General features: G+C 50.3%; 1 protein-coding gene across 6 annotated transcripts in view; it reads left to right on the forward strand.

The window, feature by feature from the left end:
* Positions 1-17,683, forward strand: part of FUT8 (fucosyltransferase 8) — a 201,369-nt gene that overhangs the window by 165,787 nt on the left and 17,899 nt on the right. For 5 of the 6 annotated variants that reach the window (XR_010986755.2, XM_068133799.2, XM_068133808.2 and 2 more), the window contains 2 exons: positions 1,179-1,416; positions 1,580-1,826. Coding sequence is in view for 5 of the 6 variants with exons in the window: in XM_068133799.2 (XP_067989900.1) it covers positions 1,179-1,416; positions 1,580-1,826 (485 nt within the window). In the remaining variant the exon portion in view is untranslated. The remainder of the gene's footprint in view (positions 1-1,178; positions 1,417-1,579; positions 1,827-17,683) is intronic. The other variant, XM_068133841.2, reaches the window with a different exon arrangement.

The following is a 17,683-nucleotide window of genomic DNA, read 5'->3' on the forward strand; positions in this document are numbered from 1 at the left end:
TAAAGGACTAGATAAGGTGGTACCATCTTAAGATAGTGATTGTAGGGTGAATTGCTTAGTATTTGTGTCGTGATTCCGGTGTGATTTATAATATATTATTGTTTGTTCATAACCCTTGGTGTGGTTTCATTATTGATTTGCTTGTTTCATTTGATGGTTTCATTGAGGGTTTCATTATTGATTGATTTCAACCAAGGATAACATATCTTTCTGCCGGGGACCCTCTCGGGGTTCGGAGGTTTACCGAGACCAGGGGATAGGGGAGGACCCCGTAACCATACAGATAGACAAGCAGACAGACAGGGATGAAAAGCTAACCTACGCCCACTTTTGTTGGCGGCGGTAACAAATAGACACTTCTCAAATAATAGTGACAATGAAAGAATGGCAATATCAAAGTGAGTCAAAATACTAGAACTCATTGAGTTCGCCATCACTTAATGAATTGCAGCAGTTCGAGAAGGCAACCCATCATCGCCTTTTTGGAGAAAATAGTGATGAACGATAAATTCTCACTTTGCCAGAAACATCCACATCCCATAAATAAAGTAAAATTAAAAAGTACTACAATGGAATTTTGATAATACCGAAATGATGTAAATGTCACTCATCATAAAAAAAATTTTTCATGAACAAGTCTCAAAGGCTTGTGGGTTTAGCTTACACTTCGATCACACACAGGATAACAAAATTAGGACATTCAGTATACTTGTACATTAATTACAAGGGCATTTTTTTTTTTTTTTTTTTTTTTTTTTTGTATACTGAATCGAGGCTCGTGAAAGAGCTAACATTTACTTCACAAACAAATCAACCAGACAAACAAAATATATAAAAAGCGGGAGCGGAAAACAAGATGGGGAGAGAAGGTGAAGCACACAAACACAACATTTGAGAGCAGGGAGATGTGTGGAAGGGAGAGGGCTTGGGGGGAGGAGGCATGGGAAGGGGGGGGGGGATCAGAATGTAAAGTTCGTAAATGAATGTTAGTAAAGAATGTTATGTTAGTATGTTAGTAAAGAATGTTAGTAAAGAATGGACAAATCAACACTTCAGGATTTGAATCTTGGATATCAACATGAGCTCAGACAGAGACACCAAACAGGCCGACAAAAATGTTTTCATAACGGCCATTGTTTAGCTTGTAAAAATTAGTTTCGTTGTACATCTCTCTCCAGAACCCTCCAGACTGCAGCTCTGCACGCAAGCTTGTATGTAACATCAACAAAGGTTGTGGTTTTGGCTGCCAGCTGCATCACGTCGTGTACTGCTTCATGATTGCATATGGCACACACCGTACCCTTGTGCTGGAGTCACGTGGTTGGCGGTATAACCCTTACGGTTTTGAAAAGGTCTTCCTGCCTGTGAGCGATACCTGCAAGGACCGTAGAGGACGCTATGTAGGCCACTGGGCAGGTGAGGCTCAGAGTTCTGAATTCCGATGGGAAGTCGGTGTGAGTTTCGGTGGGAAGGAAAATGATAACTTTTTCATGGTGTTGTGTGTGTAGTACGACTTACTGATTTGTGTTTTGGTACATTTATTCATTCATTCATTCACCTCATTTTCTCCCTGCACCAGGTGAGGAGAATGATCGTGAGGTACAAGTGGTTGAGCTCCCCATTGTGGACTCGTTGCATCCACGACCCGCTTACCTTCCGCTTGCCGTTCCCGAAGACCTGGCTCCTCGGGTGGCGAGGTTGCATGGTGACCCACCTGTGTGGTGGGTCGCGCAGTTTGTGAAGTTTCTGATGCGACCACAGCCCTGGCTTGAGGCTGAGATCCAGGAACGCAGTACAAAATTGGGTTTTGACCACCCCATTGTTGGGTATGTATGTATGTATGTATGTATGTATGTATGTATGTATGTGCAGGTAGTGGACAAAAAATGGAAACACCAATGTAAAGTTACTTAATAGGGTGTTTGGCCATCATGTGCAGCCAGTATGGCCTGTATGCGCCGAGCATAGAGTCCACGGCATCTGGAATTCTGTCGGAGGAATGCGGCACTATTCTTCCAGGAGAAGGTAAATCAACTCGCACCTGTTTAATGAAGGTGGAAAACACTATCTCCTATGTTCTTCCAGAATATCCCATAAATGCTTCATTGGGTTCAGATGTGGTGACTGAGAAGGCCATGACATATAGATAACATCAGTGCCATGTTCATCAAACTATTGGGCGACCACACATGCTTTGTTGATGGGGGCATTGCCATCCTGGAGACACCCCTCCCGGCAGGAAAGAAATGCTGCAACATGGGGTGAAGATGACCGATCACTCAGTACTATTAAGTAGCAATTGGCATTGACCGTTCCTTCGAAGGGAATGACTGGACCCAAACCATGCCGGCAAAATGCACCCACAACATTACAGAACCACCAGAACCCTTTACTGTTAGAACCAAACACTCAGGTTGTGTAGTTCTACAGGTTGGAGGCACACGTGCACTCGTCTGTTTGTCGACAACATGGTGAAGGATGATTCATCTGACCATATCACATTTCTCCACTGCTCGGTAGTCCATTTCCTGTGGTCTTTACACCACTGGACCCCCAAACATGCATTGCCAGGAGAAATGAGCTGTTTGTGCATTGCAACTCGACTATGGTATCCCACTCTGTGTTCTCGGCAAACTGTTCTTGATGAAACTGGCTGCTTGTGCCCCAGGTTGAAATTTAGTCAATATATCTGCACGTTGCTCACATACTTTGCCTTACACTTCAAATCAATGCACGGATATCATGATCCTGGAGTATGTACTTCTGCCCACTGATGCACTTTGCTAATTATGGCTTTCCCTCGGAGTTTTATGCTGACATCACCTTAGACACTGTTGCTCGTGAAACATCAGCAAGTTAAGCTGTCTTTGTCACTGAAGCTCCTGCCAAACTTGCAGCAATGCTAACCATGATTATTGAAGGCAACCAGACCTGTGCAGCAATTTTATACATGATCCTAAGCATGCTGGGATGTTGTTTGCTCAAATAGCACATGGGCCACACCTGTGTGGAAGCCGTTGCTTTCAATACACTTTGTGTCCCTCATTTACCCAGGTGTTTCCATTTTTTTTGTCCACTACATGTATGTGTGTACACTGCCTTTCAAAAGTATTCACGCACCTTGACTTTTTCACATTTTATTGTTTCAGCCTGAATTTAAAATGGATAAATTGAGATTTTTATAGTCACTGTTCTACACATAAAATAACCCATAATGCCAAATTAGATTTTTTTGTTTTGGGAATTTTTTACAAATTAATTTCAAATGAAAAGCTGACATGCCTTGAGTGAATGAAAAATGAATGAATGAATGATCGTTTTAAGGCATTTTCCCCGCTATAGCGGGGGTTAGCCTTGCGGGCCCCATGACAATCATGGTTCCCTGTTTGAGGCAGTGTTTTTATGGCCGGATGCCCTTCCTGACGCCAACCCTTGGTCGCCTCTTACGATGTGCAGGGATACAGTGTACCTATTCTAAATCGGGGTACACACCGTGATCATTCATCCCAGCAAGCTGGTACTCAATTTGCCGACCTCGGAAGGATGACAGGCTGAGTCAACCCCCCTGGCGTTAATTCAGCGATCGACCGGGATTCGAACCCAGGATCCTAGGATCCCAAGCCGGCACCCTAACCACTAAGCCAACATCAGGCTAAACGAAACTAACCTCGAGTCAATAAGTATTTTTTGCTATGACACTCCAAACTGAGCTCAGGTGAATCCAATTTCCTTTGATCATCCTTGAGATGCCTGTACAATTTGATTGGAGTCCATCTGTGGCCAATTCAATTGATTAGACATAAGTTGGAAAGAAACACACCTTTCTATATAAGGTCCCAGAATTGACAGTGCACATTAGAGCAGAAACTACACCAGGAAGGAACTGTCCGTAGAACTCCGATATAAAATTGTGAGGCGGCATTGTGGGTAAGGTTATAAAACTATTTCTAGAGTGTTGAAAGTTCCCAAGAGCACAGAACTCCATCATGAGGAAATGGAAAGAATATGGAACTATCCAGACTCTTCCTAGAGTTGGCCGTCAGACTAAACTGAGCAACCAAGCAAGAAGGACCTTGGTTAGGGAGGTGACCAAGAAACCAATGACCGCTCTGACAGAGCTAAAGAGTTCCTTAGCTGAGATGGGAGAACGTGCTGGAAGGACAACAGTCGCTGCAGCACTTCACAAATCTAGATTTTATGGGAGAGTGGCTAGACGGAAGCCACTCCTGAGAAAAAGGCACATGACAGCTCACCCGGAATTTGTAAAGAGGCACGTGAAAGAAACAGAGAACATGAGGCAAAATATTCTGTGGTGTAATGAGACAAAAACTTAACTCTTTGACCTGAATGCAAAGCACTACGTCTGGTGGAAACCAAGCACAGCTCATCACCAATCTAACACCATCCCTACCGTGAAGCATGGTGGTGGCAGCATCATGCTATGGGGATGCTTTTCAGTGGCAGGGACTGGGAGACTTGTAAGAATAGATGGAACAATGAATGGAGCCACATACAGGCAAATCCCTGAAGAGAACCTGCTTCAGAGTGCAAAAGACCTAAGACTGCAGTGAAGATTTACGCTCCAACAGGACAATGAACCCAAGCAAACAGCCAAAGCAACACTGGAATGGCTTCAGAACAAGAACGTGAAAGTTATTGAGTGACCCAGCCAAAGCCCAGACTTTAATCCCATTTAGAATCTGTGGAAAGACTTGAAGATTGCTGTTCACCTACTCTCCCCATACAACTTTACAGTGCTTGAGCAAATCTGCAAAGGAAGAATGGGAGAAACTCTCCAAATCCAGATGTGCAAAGCCGATACAGACATATCCAAGAAGACTCAAGGCTGTAATCACTGCCAAAGGCGTTTCCACGAAGTATTGACTCAGGGGACAGAATACTTTGGTAAATTAGATATTTCTGTATTTCATTTTCAATAAATTTGTGAAAATTTCTAAAAACACGTTTTCACTTTCTCATTATGGGGGTATTTTGCGTAGATCAGTGACAAAAATTATTTTCAATTTAATCCATTTTAAATTCAGGCTGTAACACAACAAAAGCTGAAAAAGTCAAAGGGTGTGAATACTTTCTGAAGGCACTGTATGTATGTATGTATGTATGTTACGGATCGCGGATTAAGATGTTATTTACCGAGCGGTGGTATTGCCGCAACCTAACAGTTATTCCCCGACTAGACCCCGATTCCACCCGACGTTGACCAAGTCGCGCTATGCTAAATCAATGAAGGAAAGGACACAACGGCTGGGATAAATGCAACGACACAAGGGGTACAGTTCTCAAGACCTCCGGAGGAGGATATAATTGGTGATGCAGAAAAGGGGTAGATTACAAGGTAAGAGGTAAAGCACAGAAAAGATGGGCACTTAGACACAGTCTTATCTATCCCCGACAGACCACAGACAAACGGGACAAGACTGACTTACACGGGGATTGATGGCAGGGAAGGACAGGCAGTCGATAGCACAAGGTGCACCTTGGCTCAGGGGCAGAATCAAACGCGGTCTGGTCCAGAGATGCGGGGAGGTATTTCAGCGCTCGGAGGTGGCGTCTTCTCTCTCCAAGCTGAGGGCGCATCTGACGTCACCTCCCTCTTCCTGCGCATGCTCAGCGGGGAGTGACACGCCCTCAGCTCGTTGGCTCCGCCCCAGATGGAATCGGTCCGCCGCTTCTATTGGGTGCGGGGGGTTACCGGGCTCCGCCCTTGACGAGGAGCTGACAGCGAGCCCCTGCGTGGTAACCCCGTCGGAGCACATGTTCAATGGCGGCTAACCAAGCCGGAGTGAGGACGCACACTCCCCGCGCCGCCGCCGCTGTTGTTGTTGTTGTTGTTGTACCATGAGGAAGAGCTGCGGGGAGGTATTGGGAGGTCCTAAACTTTCTAACGGTGCCATACAATCACATTCTGGTGCAACGAAGAGTCAGAATTAATGGAAACGAGTCCTTAACTGACATAGACTAAGAATAACTAGCAAGATGTCCTATAGTTGTCTACGTGAGATGCGGTGGACCTGGATGTGACATTTAATGGGGGAAATAGGGGAAGGTCGGGTCTACAGAGTGTTGTTTACAGAAAATGGGACTAGGGAATGGGGGATTGGGGATAGTTGGGAAGTATTGGGGAAATAGGGGAATATTTACAAGCGGATATGGATGGATCCAAATCCCATATCCGCAACATTGCACCCTTCTCTACCTCGGGGCGTCCCGACCCGATAAATTTTTACCTACGTTAGTGTGGCACTCAGATGTAGTTCCCTCTACTATTAACTCAACCCTGAGTGCGACAGTTTTACAGATGTTCACAAATGAGTAAATATGTCCCCCTGCGACGTTGCACCCTTCTCCTCACAGAAACACACCCACAGGATAACCGAATCGCGGAAAGCATTCTCAAACTAAACATACAGCCGGTAGGGAGCATTATTTACACAAGACTGATATTTACACTACGATCCAGGACCTGTTCTTTGAGGAACACATGCAGATGTTATGCATAGAGAGAGCACGCATGCCAGCATCGATACACCAACCCACGAGTGCCCTGTGGCCTTACGGCCCTTAATAATGTGCAGAGCACCCCATCCAAGCACCAAAAGCACCACCCCATACACACAGTCAGCACCATCCGGTGCACCAATAAGTGTTCATAGTCACCGGTGGTGTCGCAGCCGGCCGATGTTCTGCCGCTGGTCTTGCCTTCATGGAGCACTTGGCCTTCTGGCTTCCTTAAAAAATAAAGAAAGGCGCCAACCGCGTCCATTTCTGAATTGTGGCCGTCAGGGGGGCCAACTATAAGTGGTTCACCTGTATGGCATAGGTGCCACGTTGACCCAGAGGTCCATCAACGGGTGGTGCTTGCCCGCAAAAGAACTGCGGTCCATGGTGGGCGGCCACAAAAATTGCGGTCCATATGGTGTATCGATCCAGGCAGCAAGCAGCGAAAGTACAGGCCCACAACTGCAGAGCCAGCACCTCTCTCTCCTCTCTCTCTGCCCCAAAGCCAGATCCTCGGAGGTGGGAGACAAAAGAAAACAAGTGAGTAAGGTGGTAAGGGCGCAAAAGTGCATGCAATGTAAGGTAACGCACACTGGGGGCACATGGGAACCAGGTGAGACAGGTACGTTCCTACCGTACGCCCCCCCCCCCCCCACCAGGTAACCTACATTGCCCCTCCCTTACCCCTTACTGTATCCACAAAACACAACACTACCCATAAACATCTACTTTACACATCAAACAACCGTCCCTACTGTCTTCCCCGTTCCTCCCATAAACCAAATTCGTCTTCTCTCCCTCCTAACCAATCAAATTTGCCATTTCCAACTCCCATCAAAATTTGCCATCTCCAACTCAACATCAAAATTTGCCATCACCAATTCATCATCAGTCCCTCCTAAGGAGGGAGAGATGGAATCACCCCAATGTCTTATCCACGTCGTGATGCGTCTCACAAATCCAAACAGCAATTCTTATTTCCTGCAACACAGAACAAAGGAACACAGGTGTGGAGTCATCATCATCACCTCAGGTAAGTGGCTGCGTATGGTGCGACAGGTTCATCAATCCTAACTATTTCCTAAATGACTTTAACAACTTTACATTACCCGGGGTCTTTCCCTGCCAATCCATTGGCCAACTTACACTATGGGTTCTAAAAACCAATTCCCATTGACCAAGCTGTGGTGCTTCTCAATTTGGGGTCTCACTCCCCCGATTCATCTCCCGGTGCCCTCGCACAATTTCTGGGCTGTGACGTGTAGCTCTCCCAGCAGGTCTACCCACCTGCACACCTCCACCACTGTAGTTGCCACCCGAGCTTACCTGCTCCTCACCCTAACCTAACTAACTGGGGAAGGCCCTCTCGCACTCTCACCCCCTCAGTGCCCTCTCTGGCATGGGCTGCCCGATCCACACCCGGGATCCTCAGGCACCCACTGACACTAACGGCTCCCAGAGCCCACCTGCGGCCTCACCTGGCCGACATCCTCACAGTGGTGGAGTGCCCAAACCAACTACACACACTAACAGGCTACACGCCCAGCCATTTCCACAACACTAATGCACCCATCCACAATACCATTCTGCAACCGCACCACAAATGCCAATATCCAACCACAATTTACCTATACCCTCTACCTAACACTTACACTACCCGCCCCGGGTACTCGTGAAAGGGGTCCACTCTTCCCCCATCCACACCTTCGCACTATGCACACCACTCCGTACCACTTACTCCAACTCTCTCCACACCACTCATTCTCTGCTCCATATATTCCACACACCTGTACTTGCACACCTGTGCTCTCACACCTGGTGCCGCCTGCACCCTTCTCTCCCCCAAGCGCATTCGCGCTGATCCACAACACTCACTACTCATCCACTGCTCCACACACCTGTCCAGTTCTCACACAGCATCATCTCATCTAACTACTCCCCTCTGAAACTTGCGCTTCCCAGTCGTCCCTTTAAACTATTGCGCTCCCACGTCATTATCATCCACTCTAATCTACCTGCGTCCCCACTACAGGTATCAGTCACTAACTAAACCTTAACGTCACCTAATGTCATCTTCGCTAGATCCCTACACACGATATATCCTAACCCACCCGGGCTAGTTTTCACTGCCATCAACCCCATAATCTATAGCGCATTTGCCCCACCACATGGGAAGGGTGGCAGGGATGCCACCCTTACCCACCGGGCCCATCGCTCATTAATCCCCCAGTCCTCTGGCACTAATAAGCCCCCCTTATTCAGAGGTACTGGGTCCCGCCTCGGCATCTAAAGCCAAGGCAATCCACGGGGGCGCCTGCTCGCCGGTGTAAGGCCTTATCCGGTCGGCGTGGACGATCCGAGGGAGGGCTCGTGGCCCCATTTTGATTTTTACTACCACGTCACAGACTTGCGACAGGACGACCCCCGGGCCTTGCCAGGGAGAGGTGAGTTTCGGGCACCTACCCTTCCTCCTCCGGGGATTGAAGAACCAAATCTTCATCCCCGGAGTGTACTGACTCCCCTGGCTCCGGTGGTCGTACCTGCGCTTCATCTTTTCCCCCGCCAGATGGAGTTGGCGGCGGGCGAAGGCATGGACTAGCTCCATGCCTTCCTCTAGGTGACGTGCGTACCCCTCCCTCGGCGGGTTAACCACTGTGTCTGGCACGGGACCGCATAGCAAGTCGGCGGGAGCCCGTAACTCCCGCCCATACATAAGCAACGCTGGACTGCATGCGGTGGCCCCGTGCTGGCTGGTTCGGTAGGCCATGAGCAAATAAGGGAGATGTTCGTCCCAGTCATCCTGACGGGTGGCGGTGAACAGTGCCAGTTGTTGGATTAGAGTTCGGTTGAATCTCTCCACCATCCCGTCAGATTGAGGTCTTAAAGGCGTTGTTCTTGTTTTCCGAATTGACAGGAGACTGCACACATCTTTTAGCAATTTGCTCTCAAAATTTCGTCCCTGGTCGGTGTGCAACTCCTGTGGAATCCCATGCCGGCACACAAATCCTTCCACGAAGGCCTGCGCTACCACCCCTGCTTCTTGGTTTTTGGAGGGCGTAGGCCTCCGGCCACTTGGTGAAGTAGTCCATCACAACGAGGATGTACTTATTACCTAGGCGGGTGCGGGGTAGTGGGCCTAGGATATCCATGGCCACCCGCTCTAGGGGGGCCCCCACCTGGTGTAATTGAAGGGGGGCCCTCATCCTCCGTGCTGGTCCCTTTTTGGCAGTACAGGCGTCGCATCTCCGACACCAGTCCTGTATGTCGCGCCCCATATTCACCCAATAAAACCTCCGGCGTACCTGCGATGTCGTCTTTGTCCTGCCCAAATGGCCGCCGGGGCGGGTACCATGCACCTGTTGCAATATATCGGTCTTAAATTTATTTGGGACTACCACCAGCCAGGAAGTTTTATCAGAGGGAACCTCCACCCACTTGCGATACAAGATGTTATCCTTCAACTCCAGGGTCTGCCACTGAGCCCAATACGCCTTTGTTTGCGCCCCGAGGGGGGTGACCTCTTCCCCCTTTGGTCTTTGCCCCAATTTGACCCAATTGAACACTGGCCCCAGGACAGGATCCTCCTGCTGGGCCGTGCTCCATGCCAAAGTTCCGAATTCCTCATCTGCGGTTAGTGGCAAAATTGGCCCTCTCACCCGGGTTGCCCGGACAACGAGGGGCGGGTCCGAATCGCCCAATTGTTCCCTCTCCTCGTGTCTCGCACAAAATTTGCAGTTTTCCCCCAGACAAGGACGCCGAGAGAGTGCGTCCGCATTACCATGGGCCTTCCCGGCCCTATGGGCCACATCAAAATCGTACTGCTGCAACTTTTCCAACCACCTTGCAATTTGGCCCTCTGGTTCCTTGAACCGAAGGAGCCATTGCAAGGAGGAATGGTCAGTTCTAACCAAAAATTTCCGCCCGTACAAGTACGGGTGGAAATGGTTCATGGCAGCCAGCATAGCCAATAACTCTTTGCGAGTGACACAATAATTTCGCTCGGGCCTACTTAAGGCCCGACTATAGTAACCAATCACTCTCTCCACGCCCTCCTGTGTCTGAGACAAAACTGCGCCCAATCCTTCCTGGCTCGCATCCGTGTCCAGGGTAAATGCCCCGTTGCTAGTGGGGTAAGCTAGAAGGGGTGCGGATGTTAGATACCCCTTCAATTTTTGGAAGGCCTCGTGGCACTCCCGTGTCCAATTAAATCGCGTCCCCTTCTCCGTAAGCCGGTGGAGGGGACGGGCCAACTCCGCAAATTTCGCCACAAAGCGCCGGTAGTAGGAGCAGAGTCCCAAAAATCCCCGCACCTCTTTGATGGTACGTGGTGCGGGCCACTCCTCTACCGCTTTAATTTTGTCTGGGTCCGTTTTTACCCCCTCGCAACCGATGACGTGGCCTAAATAGGCCACCTCCTTGGCAAACAAGGTGCACTTACTCGGGTTCAGCTTCAACCCTGCCTGTCTGAGGCACCCGAACACCTGGTCCAAATTAGCTACTGCCTGGGGGAACGTTTTGGCATGTACTAGGACGTCATCCAGGTACACCAGGCATGATTGCCATGGCATGCCGCCTAGTACATGTTCCATCAATCTTTCAAAGGTGGCGGGGGCGTTACACAAACCAAACGGCATCACAGTAAACTGATACAGTCCCTTACCTTTGGAGAATGCCGTTTTCTCCTTCCCTGCCCTATCCATCTCCACCTGCCAATACCCACTCTTGAGGTCCAAAGTTGAGAACCAATTTGAGCCCGCAACGGCATCGAGGGTGTCATCAATCCTTGGCAGGGGATATGAGTCCTTGAGTGTCACGTTGTTTAGCTGGCGATAGTCCACGCAGAACCGCGTGGTCCCATCCTTCTTTTTGACCAGCACAACAGGTGACATCCAAGGACTTCCCGAGGGCTCGATCACGCCTGCGTCGAGCATTTTTTCAACCTGCTCGTCAGCTTCCGCCCTCTTGCTCCAAGGTAGCCGTCGGGCGGCCTGACGAATAGGCCGGGCCTCACCGGTGTGGATCTGATGTTTCACCAGGCCCGTACGTCCAATATCCTCGGTGGACAGGGAGAAGAGGTCCAAATGGGACCCAACCAGTTTGTGTAAGGCCTCCCTCTGGGTACCTCCCAACTCTACGCTACTACGATTTACCATCTCGCAAATGGGATCGGGCCAATTCCTACTTCTTATTGAAGGCTCCCCCCGGGGCCGGCTCGGCTGGACGTTCTCGCCCCTCACTGTCGCGACTTCCTCAACTGGGGTGCAGCCAGCTACCCTCGTGCCCCTTACTATAGTGCGTGGTTCTGTACTTATATTTATTACTCGGATGGCCACTACCGGTCCGTCCGTTTTTACAAGGGTGCGGCCCACGATTAAACCCGGTATGGACTGCGCTGCCACCGGTTCGACCAGGCCGCAGGACTCCTGCCATGTTGGGCGAGCTGCCCACCGGGCCGGCACTATCGCCTCGGCCCTTGGGGGAATGGTCACGGCCTCGGAAGCCTCCAGCTCCGCTCTCTCGGCCGTGCTCACTCCCCCTAACGGCAGCTCTGCTACTCCCACCTGCAGGATCCCCCGGCACAAGTCGATTTTACAACCGCTGGCAGTCAACAAATCCAACCCTATTAAACATGGGTCGCACACCTCCGCCACCCAAACATCTATCTCCCTCCTTACCGACCCTAACTTGAGGGTCACAGAACCACGCCCTATGATCGGGGCCGTTACCCCGGTAGCGAGTTGCAAACTATAATTTTGCAGGCGCTGGATCTTATCCCAGCCACCTGCGCTCGAATCAAGGACCACAGGGCTGATGATCGTGGCGCTAGCTCCTGTGTCCACTACGGCGTCTACCCCCACGCCGGCAATTTTGCATCTGATTGTCAGGCTACCGGTTCCAATCTGGCCACAATAAATGACCTGTCGCGTCAATGAGGGCTCTCCTCCATCCTCTTCTGCCGAACACCGCCCTACGTGCCCGACACCTTCTAGTTTCCCGGGGTCTGGCGGGGGGGTGTCTGGGGTCGGCTAACCCGCTCCCCCCTGGGCGGAGTTGAGGACCTCAACCGCCGGGGATCATCCCGGCGCGTGGCTCGACAGTGCCGCGCCAGGTGACCCAGACGGTTGCAAGTATAGCACCTCACCTGATAAGGTGCTTGTCTCCGGAATTCCAAATTTCCCCCCCTGTAGGTCCGAATTGGATTACCCGCTTGTGGTCCACCGCGGGCCACCTCCGGGGCCGCCTGCCATGGTCCAGGTCCCGCCAGGCGCTGGTCCACCAGCCTCCGGACCATGCCCGCCAGGTCAGGACTCACGTCGGGGGCGGGCCCCCTAAGGGGTCCGCCCTCCATCGGGGGTCCCACCTGGCGGACCGCCATTGCGTGACGCTCGCTCCCCCGGGCCAGGGGCCTCGCTGCTTCCCAACGGGCCGCAGCGTCAGCCGCCTGGCTCAGAGTCTGCGGGCGCCACATGGCGAGCTGTTGCCGGAGCTCAATATCCGGGAGGGCCTGGATAAAATGGTCCAGCGCCAGGCTTTCCCGGGAATCCGCTGCCATGCTAGCATGTGCGATCCCCACTGCGCGGCGAATGTCGTGGGCAAGTTCCCCGATGGCTTCCTGGGGCTTGCGTTTTCGCAGCGCGAGCTGAGCTTTAACAAGCTCGCTCTGCTGTTCAATGCCGAATCGATTAATTAGGGCGTCGTGGAGGGCTGGCAGGGTGAGAGCACCCGGTGGTAATGCCGTCAGCACCTCCGCCGCCGCGCCGCGCAATGCGGCCACCAGGTGTACTCCACCTTCGTCCTCACCCCAACCGTTGCCCTTACACACACAGTCAAACTGCGCCAGGTACGCGCGTAGATCACTCTTGCCGTCATACGGCGCGAGTGGGACCTTGTGGGACCACCTCGTATGCGAGTCGTTGCCCGCCTGCCGGACCCCGTGCGTCGCCCCTTGCGGGGTCAGCGCGGGGCCGAACCGGCCGGGCCCCCACAGTACATTACCCCCAAGGGGCTCTCGTGCCTCCCCTGTCCCTCTAACAACTACCCCTGTTGGTGTCGATGCATGGGTCACACTTCCGCAACCCGCTACCCATTCCATACCACCACAACCTTGCTCACTCACACCTCGCACCTCTCCCATCACCGGACCCTCTCGCTCGCACCCTCGTTCCATACCCTCCGGACCAGCCATACACCTCACTCTTGGCCTCTCACGAACATCCGGGTCTATCTCGACCCCCAAGCTTCTTAAATCACCTGGCGCATCATACGCACGACCATATTGGTCACCACTTACACCGGGTCCTCTTTCTCTTCGCTTCTCCTCCATCACCTGCGAATCCCTCATCCGGTTAATGAGCACATCATCACGATCCGAACACAGACTTTGGACCAATTCTTTTACTCCTCCTTTATCTCTTTCTTATCCTCTGTCCGTCGCTTCTTAATTTCGCTCACCCCTTCTTCCACTTCTTCTAATTTCTGCTTCACCTCCTTCATCTCCTCGTGCGCCCTCTTAAGTTCTTCCTCTAACTCCACCTTATTTTTTTCTATGTGCTCCCGCACCTCCCGCTCTTTAACCTCCATCACCTCTACCACTTTGTTCATTTTCCTCGTCAGGTCCTCATGTACCGTCTGACACTCTTTTTTAATTACCCCTACGTCCTTTTTCATCTCCTTCTGTGTCGATTTTAAACCCTCTATTACCGCTGTGTTCTTCTTTACCTGGTCCCCCAACTCCTTTTGTCCCACTGTCAGTTGTTCTACTCCCAGCGTCAACTCCTCTATACCACCTTGCAATTTTACAGTCCCCTTTCTCACCTCCTTCTCCATGCGCTCCTTACAGTGCCTCACCTCCTCGCGCACTCCTCCGACCTCCTCACTCACCCCTCTTCTGATCTCTTCCCCCATCACTTGCATCTCCTGCCCAGATGCCACCCTCATTTGCTCCATTTCCTCCCTGTGAGCATCCAATTTAGTTTCTACCCCCATTCTGACCCCCTCTATCTGCTGCCCCATTTTTTAAACTTCCCTTTCCGCTTGGTCCCTCATGTCCCTCAATTTGCCTTCCATACTGTTTTCTAACCCCTCTAACCCCTTTTGCATCCCTTCCATTTGATTCTCTTGAGCGGCCATTCTGTTTTCTACCCCCATTAACCCCTCCTGTATTTCCCCTAATCTATTGTCTAATCCCTCTATTCTACTCCCTAACCCTCCGATCTGGGCCCCCATCCTTTGTTCTAACCCCTCACCGGTACCCCTCGCTTCGTCCCTCATTACCCCCATTTGGTTTCCCATTACCCCCATTTGGCCCTCCAATCGCTCACCCTGAGCATCCATCCGGTTCCCCATTACCCCCATTTGCTCACTCTGAGCCCTCATTTGCTCACTCTGCAGGTTGAGGGACGCCTGCATTTGCGCCATAAATTGCTCCATGAGGGCCTGCATTTGGGCCATCCCTCCCACTTGTGCAGCAGGTGCGGCCGCCGTAGCTATGTGCGAGGCGCCATTTTGTGAACCTGCCGCCCTCACTGCTTCGCTCTCCTCATGTCCCTCAATTTGGTCCTGGATCGACCCTGCCTCACTCTCCTCTACCGGAACCCAGCCGTCTTGATCTGCCATAGCGCGACTTTCAAAATTCGGGTTTTTATTTTTGTAAAACAAAATCAAATTTCGCCGTTAATAATTTCGAGCGCGTGAAGCGCGCTTCGGGTCCGATCTCACTCCTCGACACCAATTGTTGCGGATCGCGGACAGATGTTATATTGACCGAGCGGTGGTGTATTACCGCGTCCGAACAGTTACTCCCCGATTAGAACCCGATCCCGCCCGATTCCACTCGAACGTTGGCCAAATCGCGCTATGCTAAATCAATGAAGGAAAGGACACAACGGCTGGGATAAATGCAACGACACAAGGGGTACAGTTCTCAAGACCTCCGGAGGAGGATATAATTGGTGATGCAGAAAAGGGGTAGATTACAAGGTAAGAGGTAAAGCACAGAAAAGATGGGCACTTAGACACAGTCTTATCTATCCCCGACAGACCACAGACAAACGGGACAAGACTGACTTACACGGGGATTGATGGCAGGGAAGGACAGGCAGTCGATAGCACAAGGTGCACCTTGGCTCAGGGGCAGAATCAAACGCGGTCCGGTCCAGAGATGCGGGGAGGTATTTCAGCACTCGGAGGTGGCGTCTTCTCTCTCCAAGCTGGGGGCGCATCTGACGTCACCTCCCTCTTCCTGCGCATGCTCAGCGGGGAGTGACACGCCCTCGGCTCGTTGGCTCCGCCCCAGATGGAATCGGTCCGCCGCTTCTATTGGGTGCGGGGGGTTACCGGGCTCCGCCCTTGACGAGGAGCTGACAGCGAGCCCCTGCGTGGTAACCCCGTCGGAGCACATGTTCAATGGCGGCTAACCAAGCCGGAGTGAGGACGCACACTCCCCGCGCCGCCGCCGCTGTTGTTGTTGTTGTTGTTGTACCATGAGGAAGAGCTGCGGGGAGGTATTGGGAGGTCCTAAACTTTCTAACGGTGCCATACAATCACATTCTGGTGCAACGAAGAGTCAGAATTAATGGAAACGAGTCCTTAACTGACATAGACTAAGAATAACTAGCAAGATGTCCTATAGTTGTCTACGTGAGATGCGGTGGACCTGGATGCGACATTTAATGGGGGAAATAGGGGAAGGTCGGGTCTACAGAGTGTTGTTTACAGAAAATGGGACTAGGGAATGGGGGATTGGGGATAGTTGGGAAGTATTGGGGAAATAGGGGAATATTTACAAGCGGATATGGATGGATCCAAATCCCATATCCGCAACAGTATGTATGTATGTATGTATGTACGTATGTATGTATGTATGTATGTATGTATGTATGTATGTATGTATGTATGTATGAATGATAGGATATAGTCCGGTAGCCAAAGTGGAATTTTTTTTTCTGTCACCTTGCAATAAAGGTCCAACAATTGTTTTTCTCGATTTTGTATCTTCTGAGCATGTAGAATCAGAATTGCAGGATGCCAAACAGGCGCCCTTGAGCATTTTGCAGAAATGGCTGGTTTCTATGGTAACCATTCCACTCTATTTGGACGTAAATAAGGAAAATCGAAGTTTGCAGATTTCATCAACTGTAACTTATATCATATATTGAACTGCACAACGGCACTCTGTACCTCTGCCAGGCTGAACAGTTTACGTTTTGTATCCACTGATACGTCGGATCTGGATTCGGACCTGAACCAATATCTAATCGTCTTGTTCTTGTCACCTGACCAAATCATCCACCAAGTTTTGTTATAACTCGTCCACAAATTTTTGAAACATAATGTTACTGTCGTGGCCAAAAATATTGGCACCCTTGCAATTTTTTCAAATAATGCACCATTTCTTCCAGAGAATTGTTGAAATTGAAAAATCTTTTGGTATCCACATTTGTATTTCTATGCTTTTCAGTGGAACAAAACAGAAAAACCTGAAAAAAGTACTAAATCTTAGCTTATTCCGCACAGAAATCCTAAAATGGCCCGGACAATATTATTTGCACCTTCTATAAGTTGTTAGAAATAATTAGATTTCAAGCAGGTGATTCTCCTTTACTTTGGAATTGAACTCACCTGTGGTGATTTGCAGGTGCCTGCAATATAAAAATCACTCATTCAACCAGTTTGAAGAGAGAAAAGGAGTCATTCTGCTGTTTTGTGTCACTGTGTGTACCGCAATGAGCATGGAGAAAACAAAGAAAACCAGAGAATTGTCTGAGGAGGTCAGACACAAGATTGTAGCCAAGCATGGACAATCTCAAGGTGACAGGTCCATCTCCAGAGACCGTGATGTTCCTGTGTCCATCCCAATGTTCAACCCAGTGTCAGAAAGCTGGGTCTCCATCGAAGGTCACGGGTCTTGCAGCAGGACAATGACCACAAACACACTTCAAAAAGCACCCAGGAATGGTTCACGACACAACCGTTGGTACGATTTACAGGAAATTTTCACCATAGGTGCGCCTCCTCCTGTATAATTTTTTTAATGATAATTATGATGTCGTAGGTCACGTGGTGCGGGCGCCATCTTTGAAAAACTGCACCTCTATATCTCCGAAAGCGCTGCATAGAAAAAATTGAGACATGGCCCATTGTAAAGAACTCGCCCTGGGGAATA

Source organism: Myxine glutinosa, chromosome 1 (genome assembly GCF_964187855.1).
Source record: "Myxine glutinosa chromosome 1, kmMyxGlut1.1, whole genome shotgun sequence".
Taxonomy (NCBI): domain Eukaryota; kingdom Metazoa; phylum Chordata; class Myxini; order Myxiniformes; family Myxinidae; genus Myxine; species Myxine glutinosa.